Below are 14754 nucleotides of genomic sequence, written 5' to 3'. Positions count from 1 at the left end.
AACGACGGGCGACACGCTTCGCCGCGAGTAAAGATACGCGCGAGTTTAAATTAAAAACGACAAAACAGTAACTTTATTAAAATGAAATATATCGAACGTGCGAATAGAATTTTATACATGTACAGCATTTTATAAACAATATGTAGATACGTAATACAGGATAAAATCTTCGTTAAAACTGAATGTTTCTATACGTATGTGCCTCAAAATTCTAAATATACCTCTCGGCTGAGCTACGCTTCTCCCTCGTGCTATCATTAACAATATTATTAAATAAACGAATGCGATCGGACGTGGATGTGTTTCCCCGTGGATGATCCATTGTTGTAGCCTTTGTTACTATATTCTGTACATCCAGCCTCGTCGTGGCCGGCGCGCTTATATCATATCTCGTTTATGGAACTCCGGCGTATTGTTGCACTATCCTGTTCCACTCCTTCGGGAAGGATCGCTGAATGTGAGAAAGGACCTTCTTGATCTGACGTGTCTCCTCGGGGGTGCATTGCGGGCAGGAGCCTCTCAGAACCAGCGGCACTAAACCTGGATAAAATAACGACGTAGGATTTCAACAGAAATTTTCGGGTCGAGTTTTATAGTGGTACGTAAGCTTATGTGCACACTGGGCTCGCCTCTTGAGATTCATGTGTGTGTGCACAATATTATCGCAAGATATAATGGTATTTGATGTTTAACATTTCCGCGAGTGTATACAGTCTGTCCCGGAATCCCTGATGCTAATTTTAACCTTTTATGAGGCGAGCGTCGCTGTGCGCGCTGCTCGAAAAATAAGGACGGAAAAATGGGGAGGGTCCGCCTCGACGGCGAATAAAGCGTCCCGTGTGTGTGCGATGCAAGTTTGAACGGTGAGTGGTTGTGCTCAATATTTAGCTCTTTCGATAAAGGATTGAGACTGGCGCGATCACCGCCCGGGCTCAGGTTTCCACTTACACACAGACGTTATACGAAAACGTTCGACCCCTATGTTTACTCTGCGACGACGGAGACGCGACAATTAGCGTGACGTTCTTGTTCGCCGTATCTCTCAGAGTGGAAATTGAACTCGCCGAAATTACATGGAAATTACACCAGCCGTAAACTTTGTCTTGTACAATTCCGATACGATAAATATCGCAAATTTACTCTGAAAACACCGAGAAACGTATCCCCCTGGGCTCTTTCTCGCAAAGTACCGTAAAAGTCGATTGTCTTTTTTTTTCGGCGTCAGGGTCGCGATATCAAAGAGGAATTGGAATTTTATTCTCGTTCGGGGGATAATCGTGAGGCGCGAGATGGGACGATCTAGTTCGTACTTTTCAGACGACGTCCGACGGGGTCGCACGGCGCCTCTCCCAGGGCGCACTTAAGCTGTCTGTTCAAGTAGCGTTTGTCGCTCAGGGCCATATTCAGTTGTTCGTCGGAGACCCGCGATCTGCCGGTTTGCTGCACCTCGCCGTCCGGCGCGGGCGACTCGGCGGCCATCGCTGCGGCGAGCAGGGCGCAGACCAGGACGAGGATCTGCAACATAATTATATACACGTGTATGCAAATACGTGGCTCACAACAGTGGCGTCGATTATTGTTACCGAACCTTGGTACCGGTGGCTAAACGAACGCCGGCACGTTTCCCAGATTTTTCCAACATGTTTCACGACAGTCCGGGATAGTCCCGCGACTTTATTGCCCCGTCGGATTTCCACCGTAACGGCGAAACACCGCGGGGTGTAAAAAAGAGAGAGTTTGTTTTATACGCGGCGCGGCGCGGAGTTGCGGCGAGCCGCGCGCGGCGCAACGTTAAACTTATTATTAACTCCGGCGCAGCGGCGGGCGATATCCCGACGACGGTGCTTAACGTGATTACACCATCTGCAAGTATTATGGTAAACGGGTTCCAGCTTTGGAGGGACACCGGGATACACAGGGAGCTTCGGGGCGCGCGGGCGCGTGCGCGCGTAGATACACCCTGCACGGGGCGAAATTAGCTGCGCGGCCGTCCGACAATAAGGGCGGAAGCACGTCTGTCATGCGGTAACGAAAGCGGATAAGGTAGGGCTGGCCCTGCAGGCGAGGCGGCGCGCACGCCAAAGCTAACACGGCTAAACAAGCAGCAACCCACCGTCGTACCACTGCTATACGACGGCGGGTATGCGAGTAGCTTCCAATCTCTGTTTGCTCGTTCTTCTCTCTCCACTCGCGTTGCGTCGCGTCGCATCGCGTCGCGTCGCGCATCGTCGTCGTCATCGTCGTCGTCGTCGTTGTCGTCGTCGTCGTCGTCGTCGTCCGGGCTTAACTAAGGTCGCCGCTTTTAAATTACCTCCTTGTCGCCACGACGATTCTTCTTTTTTTCATAAACTCACTCATTCTAATTCGGAAGGTGAATTTTCTCCTCGCGCGCTCGGTATCGCGCTTGGTACCGCAACACGTTCGCCGCGATCTCTCTCTTTCTCTCTCTCTCTCTCTCTCTCTCTCTCTCTCTCTCTCATTAAGAATGCTTCTTGAAAGATTCAGCGGTCGCGCTAACGAGTGTCCGCTAATTTCGTAGGTATTTGCGTTATCTCGCGGAATGATACAATTATTCCGCACTCGCTCGGATTAAGGGGAATTCCCTGGACTCGCGACCGCGCAAATACGTACGGCTAAAAACTACTTAAGTACTTTATATAAACCACATATTTATTTTAGAAGTTATTTACTGGATATGAAGAGCCGACGCTGAATACAGGATAACCACTTATAAAATTTTCAAAATATCAAATATGCACTACGTGACATACGGGCATCTGAAAAATGTGATATCCTGTTTTGAGCTGTACGTATATGAAAGTGATCGACACACCGCTGCTCGATGACGGTCCCGCCGATGGTGATAGTTTTTATACCTCGAAATAGGATATGGGTCAATTGACTCTTTTGGATTTGTGCGCCAATCGAAAAAGTACAGTGTATGCATACGTGTGTCTGTGTGCATATGCTGTATTCATCACGTTGCTTCGCGCAGCCGTTAATCGAATGAGTTTATGGAGACGCGTTGATTATCCGACACGATAGCTTCGACGTAGGAGCGTATTTCTAGATTATTACGAGCCCGTAATATACCTGAACCCGTAGGCAATCGAATTCCTTCGCGCGCTGTTTATTGGATTCCTTTGACATCCTTTGTGTTAACGTATTCGCGTTGATCGAGGCCCCTCTTTTGCATATCGCTTCGCGAGTAAACCCGTTTGGAAGCCCGAGCTATCCGCGCCCGTGATCGAGAAACGTATGATTTCGCCGCGTAAGTACACTTTTGTTTTATCCTTCGTTTTTTTTTTCCGTTCCTCCACTACGCGCGGCGTTATAATTTGAATTTTTAATCCCGCCGCCCTTTCACTGCTTTCTCCGGCCTGGATTTCGAATATCCTCGGGCTCTACGATCGTCGATTTTCCTTCTTGCCTGCGCGGTTTTTTGCGTACGCGCGTATAGTCGGGTTTACGGTGAATTTTTTTTATGCTTTTTCTTCGTTACAAAGCTATAGGTACTCTGGAAAATATACTCGAGACGAATATACCAAATTATCTCGTTGCCGATCGCGATAATCTTCATGGTGACTAACTCGAGTAATTCAATAAGAACTCACACACCGTATAAAATTCCTCAGTTTTGTTTCAATTGAAAATTTTCACGGGATAATTGGTCGTTAAAGTTAATCGTGAAATTTTACATTTATTAAAAATGTTGCATGTCTCATGTAGCACCAAGTCTCACGTTCCAAATGCGGCTTAATCACGGCGTAATTACGTTTCGCATTTCAAGTCGCACTTAGCACGCCCGCCGCCTCCGTCCGTCTGATTTCCCGGCGGAGGCGCGGAATCTGGAATTTCGACTTTTGTGGCAGAATCCTAATAATCGCGACGGAATCCGTAAATCACGGAGCCCGCGCCACGTATATCTATATATATACGGGTATATATATAACGCGGGGAGTGATTTGTGGATTCGATGGAGCGGGCGCGCGCTCGCGCAAAACCGCTTACTTCCGCAAATCGGTGTGGATTATAAGAATTATTGCCCGTTCTGAATGGCAAATTGGCGTCGATATATAGATTTTATCCGCCGGCACGTCGTGCTAATACCGGTCCTCCTCGCGCGCTATGTGCGCGTCGGAATGTTTCGTACAACGAGTGCCGCGCGCCATACCGCTCACTCTCTCTGTCTTTCCTTTCTCTCTCTCTCTCTCTCTCCGGCCGTTGTACATACGGCGATCCGCATACGGGCCGTTAATTACGCTCGCATTGAATGTAACGGCTGATAATGCGCCGTAAGCATACGACAGGATGCGTCGCGGAACCGCTATGTTGGTATAGTATTAATTACGTTCATTGCCCACGCCCGTATGCAGCAATAATTACGTGCAGTTATCGACGCGACACTTTCGCTCCGCACTCTCCCGCCGATTACGATGATTTACTCTACGCATCGCGTCGTCACGGGCACGCGTGGCGGAGGCGGCGGCGGCGGTGGCAGCAACTCGCGCGCGGTAATAAAATTAATAATCCGCGTCCACACCGCGGATGGTGAGTACTCCCGTCGCCGCGTCGGTGAATGGTAACTAGAGATATATCAGCGGAAGCAGTCCTGCAAGTTATACGACCGATATCGGCGTCGCCGTTCGATAAATAATAATTTAGCGACGCTCCCCGTCCGCCCCCCCCCCACGTCGGCGACGCCATTATTTGCGCACCGCGTTAATTTACGGTTATCAAACTAATTTACTGTTGCTTGGCGGTAATCGAGATATACTAGGCGAGATTGTCGCCGGTCGCCCGTGTCTTCTTCGTTTGATATCGGTGTAAATAATAATATTACCGATAAATAACACAGCTTGCGCTCTTTCGAGTATACAATATTCGCGCGGGGCGAATGAATTGTGGAGGATAAAATTAATAGTAGATTGTAAATTAATGATTGTCGAGCGAAACCGTAATCGTCGAACGAAATATTAGTGTATTTATATTAACATCTTATCCTTCAATCTACTTGTAATGCGAAATACATATATATATTTTTTTAACAAAAAGTCTCCAATTCATAGATTGGAATAAATTATGAAGAAATGTATTAAATATTATGCAAATTTAATACTGATTTATTTTCTACTCATCATTTATATCACATATCTCGCAATTTCATGAAATGCAGGAATTAAAACTAACGCAATTATTGCTACTTTGGTTTTCATATTTTATTACAAATAAATTTGAAGATAATGTTCTAGCGCATCGAAACATTTTAACATTTATCCATTTATTCGTCGCTCAAATGTGTCTTTAAACCACGATATGATTGCACTGAAGATTACAAAATCGTTGAACAATCTTCTTCGCGATTGTAATTCTGGTCGGGCGATGTTTCGACACCTTTTGCATAAGTATACGATTGCGATACGTATGAATTATAATGTTATCGCATTGTCGATAAGCCGTTGCCAATCGCGTCGCACATACAGTCGTCGATGCTACGTGCGGAAATTCGATAATTCGATTTTATTACGGGAGGAATCGCCGTTTCTCTTTTTCGTAAGATTCGATTCTGGCCACTTCTTGCGAGCGTATTATATATACGTCGATTATTTAGTCTTCATGCGATTCGATAAACATATTTTATCTCAAAATAATCAAAATTTTTCAGTCTTTTATATTGTAAAAAAATATATTTTATGATTTTTTATACTATGTATATATAACAAAATATGTTTCATTTATTTAACTTTATTATACACGGAAAAAATTGTTATGGTTATTACAACAATATTTTCTGTGTTTGAAAAAGAACGTGAATTTAAAGTATTGACATTATTATAGCTGTCACTTTAATATCGTTTACAAAACGGTAAAAATTACTTCCTTTTGCTGCTAGTTAATTTTATAGTTACGAATCACCTAAGATTTACGCTCTTGTCTTAGATAGCTCGCTGTTAGAGTAAGTGGTAAGAAGGCAATGAAGATCAACTGTGATAATCGACTGAGAAGTGCACTTTTCTAAATTGAATTTTATCAATATCCAACGAATACACTTTCAAATTCTTACAAATGTCTTATCAATGCTAAGGAGCTACTTCTATATAATATATGGTTTTAATACAGATAAAAATTGTAAATGCAATTAGTTTAAGTTAGGATAATGTATATAATTATAGTTGTAGGAACAATTTCTAGAAATAATCATTACGGTTGTAACATCCATATTATAGCAGCTATCGTCACTAAGGTTGAGGCATACATAAGTCATTTTCAAAATACTATGGATTTTTGTACATAGGAATATATTGATATTCCTGTACAGAATGAAAAATAACATTATTAACGTTCTGCTTAGCAACCCTAACTTTTTCTCGGTATCAGTCTTTTTCACAGTCGCAAAAATTGAACCAATCAAGACACCACAAGGTATATAATTAATTTAAAAAATTTTCAGAATTATTGGCACACCATTTTAAATCGAGAGACACGCAAGAATGATGACGATCTAATTTCGACGAGAGTCAATACTCCGTCATATTTTAGCAAGTCGAGAAGAATACATAATTACATGCGTCTGTCTCATTAACCGTAGAAAGGTTTTAATACGACATTTCGATTTTTGTTTCTGTTATTTTATGCATTTTCGTGTTGCCGGCGCGACGTGTACGAGTAGCACGAACAACCGTGCTACGCTCTGTAAAACAAAGCAATTTTAAAACGCGCGTTACAGTATTTTCCCGCGCAAGATGCAATTATTTTGCATCGTACGATCGTTTAGCCGTACAAAGGCACGTAACAATGGAACATTATTGGTTTAATCTAATGGTGCATTAATCCGAGCCTTTGCATACATGTCTAGCAAACATTATTTCATTCCAAACTCGTCAATGTAGCGTGTAAAATACATCTTTATCGGCTTCCAATATTTGCCTCGTCTAAATAGAATATCTGTAGTAGAGAATTGCGGCCAAAAATTTGTTCTGCTCTTTTGTTTCGGAAAAAGCAAGATTCGCGAAAATGCGCGCCAAACATTACCGCACATATAGGATGAAACAAATCATTATTATTAATATTACGCGATTTGTGTTACCTCATTATTTTGATGTTTACTTCTCTTCATTACCATATTGTTTTTCATACAATATTTACGAAACTTTAATCACACGGCACCACGTTCTCCTTTTCTGTAATTTATAAAGCCTGTCTCTTTTTCAACAAATAAATATATTGCGACCAATAATTCTGGACTTGACTTTTTTCCTGGCGTCGCAGATATGCTTTGTGGGTGGGCCGCGCAGTTTCCGAGACATTCCGAGCAAATATACAATTATGCAAAGCGGCGCATTTTTTGACGTGAATTTATTCGTCTCCGAGTAGCCCTTCGTTGCGAGGTAAAATGCATTACAATAAAAATAAATCGTCCGGAAGCGACGGTAGACCCTCCTCCCCTATCCTCGAATACTCCTGTCGTAAATGTACGACACCGAGCGAGAGTTCGCGAGGAGGATCCTAAGTAGCTCGTGCCGTATCCCGAACGTCCGATGAATAAGCTTCTCGGAGGGGCGCTGCCGGGGGTTCTGCCGAGTGCCGGGGCGAGAATTTTCCTCGCGCGCATACCAAAACACATGAACCGCGCTCACCCCTAAACGCCCGGGTTCGCGTGCGCGCGAGGGCGAGTCGCTCTCCCCGGAGAGTGTTCTCTCCCCCGAAACTTTAAATCACCAGCCGTGTATGTATACATATATATACATATATATGTTTGTATATGTATATACATGTAGGGTGTGCGTACCGCGCGCGCGAGAGAGAGTGCATCAACCTGTTGCGCACGTTCGTCACTCACCTTGATTGCCATAGCCATGCCGAAACCTCGGGGCCGGTTGTTCAAGATCGCAACGTTTGATCTCGGACGCGGGCGAAAGAGTGAGACGCGCGGGGGGAGGGGAGGGTATCGATCGACGACCTAGGAAAGGGAGTCGATCGCGGCGACGATGGATGTCGTGTGTATGCGTGCGTGCGTGCAGCGGGGCGACCTGCTGCGAGGAAGACTCCGTGTGTTCTCTCGTGTGCTCCTTCTTGGCCACGGTCCTCTCACCGTGAAATCGCGCGGCACACTGATTCAAAAGATCCAAGAGAGGCACGTATACCTCGCCTGTATACGGGGGCCTTTCCTCCCCTTTCCTCCCGATAAACACTAAAGTGTTCGCGGCGTACGACAACGTGATATATACCGGCATTCCGAAGAGGTGCCTACTCTCCGGCTGCCGAGTACCGTCGGCTGGAAGGGGAAAGGTACGTGACGTACGCGAGCGAGAGGTGCCACATTTTTTTCCCGCCTTCGATGAATACATGCACGACGGAATATACGACCGGATGCTGCTATATTTTATTTTATGCGACTTTCGTCGGGCCACCGTTTACTTCGCGGAAGATGAAGAAATGAGGAAGAAAGGAACTGAGCTATTAGACATTCTCGCGAACTCTCTCGGACAGACTAACTTACAGAGAGAAAGAAAAAAAAAGAGAGAGAGAATTATAGAGATTTATCATTCTGAAATTATAAAATCCTCGCTGAAAATAATGAGAAAATTAAACGAAATAACTTAAACGATCCAATGGGCAAATTAGAAAGTTGCCAGTGTCAGAGTCAAAGGATCGAGATGCGACAAAGTCGCTTTGTGGCTCGAGAGTCTTCTCTAACTTTCATACGATTCGCCGACAAATTTATACTTCCGGTATAATACATGAATGTCATTTTACCAATGCGCATATCGCAAGCTTTCGAGTTCGTCGATCGTGTCGACATACGCGAGGCGGAACGGATTCGCCTCGCGAGTCGCGCGTTTCTTAGAGAAGTCGGTGGGATCTCGTTAGGCAAGCCGCCCGGTCGATTTCACCCATTGAAGAAATCACGCTATCATGGACAGCTATTTTCGTATCGTCTCCTCGGTGGAAATGGATTTCATATATTATGTCACACGTGGAAGAGGATTCGCTATCGCGAATTAATCGATCCTTTTCCCGATATATTGAAATAGCGATTTAGGGATAAAAATTAAATATTTTAACGGATAAAACACTGTCGGCATCCTTTCGCTTAGCTTTAGCTTATCTTTAGCTTAACTTAAAATATAAAAATTTTCGAGTAAAAATAGCTTTATTTTGTTTATGTAATTAATTTTATCTTAAATATCTCAGTTTTGTTATTTTGATATTTTCTTTGCAAATATACAGCGGCTGATATAAACGTACAAAGTTAGCTCTCTCTCAGTTCGTAAACTAACGTCCGTAGTACATCATAATAAAAATATCGCTGCGTGTGATTTTCAAAGCTACATGGGTTATGTGATTTATCGTGTCATATTTTTGATTTCTATACTTTACTCGGTGTAGTTTTTAGACTCTCTCATTTTTTTTCGTTTTCAAAAAGGTACTTTCTCTTCCCTTCCCCACCGTTCTCTCTGTCCCTCTTTTTCTCTACACGGACCTACTTGTTGGATGACACTGCATAATGATAACAAGTAGAGTCGCCTGGTGAATATTCCCATATTCTATCAGAATTAATCATCGCCATGTGAAGTAAAATATATTCGCCAGCATGTAAAAATACGCATTTATCTCGTTGTACGCTCAGGCGCAGGTCTCAGCTTTTTACGCCGACTCTCCCGTCGCTTAATGTGGCATTTGCATCGCAAATTTCACCGCTATTTCCTCCGCCGGATACATCCGATCCGCGCAAAGTTGCATCGTTATAAAAGCAATCCCGATAAAATCACCGACCTGTCTCTCTCGCCGACGAATAACGAGCTAACGAGCGTATTTTTCGGCGCGTCCGCGCGCGCCGTCGTCTCGGCTTACCGACGCTCTCTCTCTCTCTCCCTCTCTCTCGTTGTCCTCTTTCTTTCATTTTTTTTTTTAACATGCTTCATCGCGACGTCGCAACCTGGAAGCACGGGAAAGAGCTCCCGATAAAATCGACGGGTTTAATGGGGGCGATCGGTACGCGGTGCCGCGACTCGATGCGTCGTCGTTCGTATATTCGACGCCCATATACTCGTCCGCGGCGATAACGGGTTTCGAAAGCGGACTTCGATAAAAAAAAGACGAAGAAGAAGGCGCGGGAAGGGAGGCATGAAAAATACAGTTGTGACGGCGAGAGAGTGAACGCGGCCAATGGGATGCCTCGCCGAGCCTCCGCGTCGACGGGATGGGCCATCGACGCGAAGAGAAAAAAATCGTACCTTGTATCAATGAAGGTTGCATCGGGCGGAATTCGGTTATGCACTCTCGAGTCGAAAAATCTTTCGTGCCCCCATCGTGTCGGCGAAATTACTTCTTGCAATGGTATCCAAAAGAGGATAAACGATCCAAAAAAGGAAGGTGCAAAAGCTGGATGAGATGTGTGGATAACCAGTTAAATTCGATCATTATCGAGTAATAAAAGCGAGTCGTAATTACGATTACCAATATTCATGATTAATCTGTATTCATGAATCCATCATTGATAAATAATTGAAATAAAGGAGGTGAAATTAATCATAGATCATGATTGAATTACCAATCATTAATTAGAAAGTGATTACATTTTGGATGATGATTGATTTAATAAATTAACGGCGGGAGATTTAAAATAATATTGCGGGCTTCCATAAAGTTTATATCTATTAGATGCAACGGAAAACTTCAAGTTAATAGTAAGAAATATTTAGAGATGTCTTGAATGAGAGATAAAAAAATTCTTACGTAAAACTTGGATACTTGTCGTTATTTGCTTTAACTTTTTAATTTCCCGTATTAAATATTTTTATTCAAACTTGGAATAAAAATTTTGCTGAAATGTGAAAGTTAGATGAAGGGTTTAATGAATTTTATTTTACATCCATTTGCACTTTCCAAAACTTCGGTCGCAAAAAGATCCTGCAGACAAAAATAAAACAAAATAATTAAAAAATAATTGAAATAATTTAAATGCTACGAATATCTCGATACTCTCATTAGAATTTCTCGAGTTGAAAAAAAAGAAGATGTGTCGTCACATTTTTTTTACACGCCGATGGCAAATTCTCCGTACCTAGTATATTAACCAAAAGACTTTCGCGGCGTTTTGCTGGCAGCGCTCTAGAGAGAGTGAAAGAGAGTAAGAAAGAGTGAGAGGTAGAGAGGGAAAGAGAAGGAAGGAGGATTCCAGGCCATGTCGATCGCGTTGATTTGTTCGTTAGTTTCCGTAGAGGGATTTAATTTCCCGGGGAACAACGAAAAGTGTATTTTTGTTCCGGAGATTTTCGCACCGGCGCGGCGGCATCCAAAAGAGGGCGGGATTCCAACACTCCGACAAAGTCGACGTGTCTGTGCCGATGGCCCACCCCCTTCTCATGCTCTTCGTGCTTCGATTTTTTTTTTCCCGCGCTGCCTCTCCGTCATCGACCCTGCCTTCCTTTTTCCTTTTTCGTCACCCCGACTAGGTTGTCGGGGGCTGTTTGAATGGGCGATCGTTTCGAGGCGATCCGATTGTTCCGACGGAACGAGTTTACCCCGAAAAAAAAGTGAGTCCGATGGGGAAAGAGAGGAGATCGATGGCTTATTGTACTGTTAGTCACGTCGTGTGACTCCTCCGGTAGGGAGGACGGGTGGAGGAAGTACGGAAGAGGCGGCTTGATTCACCTCGCGTTGAGTTTATTTAACATTTGCAGCCGCTTAACAGCCCAATTGGTTTTATATCCCTTTAGCGGCGCGTCCCGTGCATATTGAAGCGCGCCAGCTCGCGGAGTGCGTGACAAGTATCGTTATTATTTAATTTAGTAATAATTTAACAGCTTTATACATATACATATTTCCACTTTATATCGTGAACGATTGCATACTCATTTAAATTTAATTAACTTTAATTACGTAACTTTAGCCGCTAGCCCACGTATATGCATTTAGGTATTTCTTATTATTCAATTTAATAGATCGATTTCATTGATTTAATTATATTTGCAGACCTCGCGCCTGCAATCGATCGACATAATGGTAAGGCAATCGGGAAGCAGGTATTGGCGACGTGTTTGCCAGAAAAATTATATTTCCAGGCGCGGGACGGCGGCGCGGCGCGGCGCGGTCCTGAGAGAAAATTACGAAAACTACGCCGGTGATTAAGTCGGCTTTAACGGGAACGTGCCGGACGTAAATTTGAGATATCGCGCGAATGTGGTCGTGTTAATTTCTCTCCTTTTTTTCGTTGCTCGTCGTTATTTACCAAGCTATCGGAAAATTCAACGGTTTTATCTTTTTCCCGAGTTTGCGCAAATGGTTTTTCCGTCTCTACATGGCGCGTATAACACGGCCATAACACGCGTGAGCAATTGTGTATAGTGAATTGCATAAATAAACGGCTTTTCGCGTTTCAATTCGCAGCGAAACAAGAGCCTTGTTGTGAGGATGGTTTATGCATGTATATGCACACCTCGACGATCGGTTCTCCGCGCTGTAAATCCTTGACTGCCAGCTAGGCGAACTTGCCGTGAGGTGGATCAACGGACTTTAAACCGGTAGATTAGGGTCGGCGAAAAGGATGACGCTTGTTTTAACCCTTCTACGAGGGTTAAGCTTCTCCCGGAGAATTCGTATAACCAGTCCCCTTCCCTCTCTAGTTTAACAAGAGGATTTCCCCTCCGAGAATATAAATTTAAATAAACAAGCTTTAATCACATTTTGTTGCTGAAAATTTCACCGCCGCAACGTTAACTGCAATTTAATTATGTTAATTTTAAACGAATTTAGCGGGCATCATCATTCTTGGCGCGCGCGTGCAAAATCGGCGAGAAAAAAATTATGTGCTTAAATGTGCGAGATTGCACGCCCGCCGCCATCAGTAACGGCGTCGAGTTACGCGAAATTAATCGTTTAACATTAAATTTATCGACAGACCCGTCCCGCGTTTGAAGCCCCGCTTGGATATTGGCCGGATTGAATAAACCGTCCGTGTTATTTAAATATTTATTCGCGGGAAATTACTCGCGTTGGCTTAATAAATTCAACTACGATTTCCCCATAGACTTGATCTTGGCAAGTTTCGTGGCGTGGGGCGTGGGGCGCGCGTCGGAAAAAGAATAGATAAGCGAGATCACTTCCTGCAGATTTTATTTTTGCTCCTTTTCGTTTAAAGCGTAATCCGATCGAGCAGCCTCATTCCAAAAATCCGTCGAGCATCCTATCGCGATCACCAAAAGCGTATATAGGAAACCGTGCTACGCTATATCCGACGGCAGTGATTCGGCAGATATTGAATTTTTCACGTAATTATCAATATTCGTGCCGCGTGCACGTTCGTATTTTGCGTAAACGGACGTTAGTTGGTACATTTATACTCTCATTTTTTCATATATCGCGGCATTGCTGCAAGAGTGTCTTATTTTAAAAATCGTAATTTTTCAGGAGACGCTTTTCTAAATTTTGTACGTTCACAGTGTAGTAGAAAATTTTCAAAATCGACGTCTTTTCTCGAAATGCGACACTATTGAAAATCAACATGTCGGTTTCGACATTTTACCAGATAAAAGTACACGCCAAAATCCATATTTTCCAATGAATAACTCAAAATTGTCAATTTTCGAGATATGACACTATTGCAGCAATGCCGTGATATGCAGGAGGATTAATTTCCTATAAAACGTTTCACATTTTAAAAATATCGATAATTCTCATACGAAAATTTTGATTTCTTCCACCTGGTTAAAATCTTATATAATTTTTGAATAAAAAAAAATTTACGGTTTAAAGAAATTAAATGTAGTAAAATTAAATGTAGTAAATGTGTCGTGTACTCCGTAAATATTCCACAAAAATTTTCTGTTCTGTTTCACAGACGCAAACAGATATTTCTTTACGGTGGACAATTTGCATCGAGAAGGAGAAACAGCTTCAGCTGAAGGACATCTCACGCAGATTTGCTGCAGCCGCATTGTTCGCGTCACTCGTAGTCTGTATAGAAAGTCGTCCGAGACGAAGGCCGACTCAATTTAAAGCACAAAGTGAAGTTTTAAACTGCTACCTACTACCTGTGCGTGACAAAACCCGGGGAAAGGTACGTACGTAGAGCGGACGTGGTGATTTGACGTTTTCACTGGTATTCGCAAGATACCCAATCGGCTGCCACAACGACGACGACGACGACGACGACGACAACGACGAGTTAATCATCCGTCGACGTGAATGGCAACGTCGATGATGAGCGGACGAGAGCGCGGATTGAACGCAATTTTGTCATTACAGAGTGTTCGCTCGAGATAATGTCGCGGTGAACGACAGAGAGAGAGAGAGAGAGAAAGAACGTCCAGTGAGCTTCCATCGAACGGTAGCTGCGCATGTTTAATGGCGGGTTAATTTTTCGTCGCGGGCACAAACAACGCGCAAACAACGGGGCGTAATTAACGGCTCGCGGATAGGGCTGATGAGGAACACGCGCGCGCGCGCGGCCGCGTGGGTGTCCGGGTGATTCCCATGTTTTCACCCGCGTCTCGTCGACCGTACGTAATGCGCCGTGAATAAGTCGCCTGATTACGGGCCTGCGAAAAAGAAATCCCAAGGTGAAAGTTCATGGGAACGCGTTACGGTTCCCCTTCGTGCCGCCTCGTGCGACACACCGCTCGCTCGCTCGCTTAACGAGAGAAAGTGGGAAAAGTCGGCTCGGCCCGTCGTCGTCGTCGTCGTCGTCGTCATCGTTGTCGTCGTCGTCGTTACTGCTGAATAGACACGAGCATGCATTTCCCGGAAATA

General features: G+C 43.9%; 2 protein-coding genes across 2 annotated transcripts in view; one reads left to right on the top strand and one right to left on the bottom strand.

Annotated features, from left to right (window-relative positions):
- Positions 1 to 14754, top strand: part of LOC105449286 (protein pygopus) — an 87709-nt gene that overhangs the window by 59770 nt on the left and 13185 nt on the right. Inside the window, exon 2 of the mRNA XM_011688410.1 lies at positions 13844 to 14062. The gene's annotated coding sequence lies outside the window, so the exon portion shown is untranslated. The remainder of the gene's footprint in view (positions 1 to 13843; positions 14063 to 14754) is intronic.
- On the bottom strand, positions 71 to 8187 carry LOC105449285 (putative odorant-binding protein A10). Its single transcript, XM_011688408.1, has 3 exons — positions 7841 to 8187; positions 1311 to 1515; positions 71 to 540 (listed from the first exon to the last, which is right to left on the bottom strand). The coding sequence occupies exons 1-3, from the start codon at positions 7856 to 7858 to the stop codon at positions 395 to 397; spliced, it is 369 nt and encodes a 122-aa protein (XP_011686710.1). The 5' UTR covers positions 7859 to 8187; the 3' UTR covers positions 71 to 394.

The sequence above is a fragment of the Wasmannia auropunctata genome, unplaced genomic scaffold (assembly GCF_000956235.1).
Source record: "Wasmannia auropunctata unplaced genomic scaffold, wasmannia.A_1.0 LD336076.1, whole genome shotgun sequence".
In the NCBI taxonomy this organism is placed as follows: Eukaryota; Metazoa; Arthropoda; class Insecta; order Hymenoptera; family Formicidae; genus Wasmannia; species Wasmannia auropunctata.
Note: the sequence above shows the minus strand (reverse complement) of the source record. Positions and strands in the feature narration are given on the sequence as shown.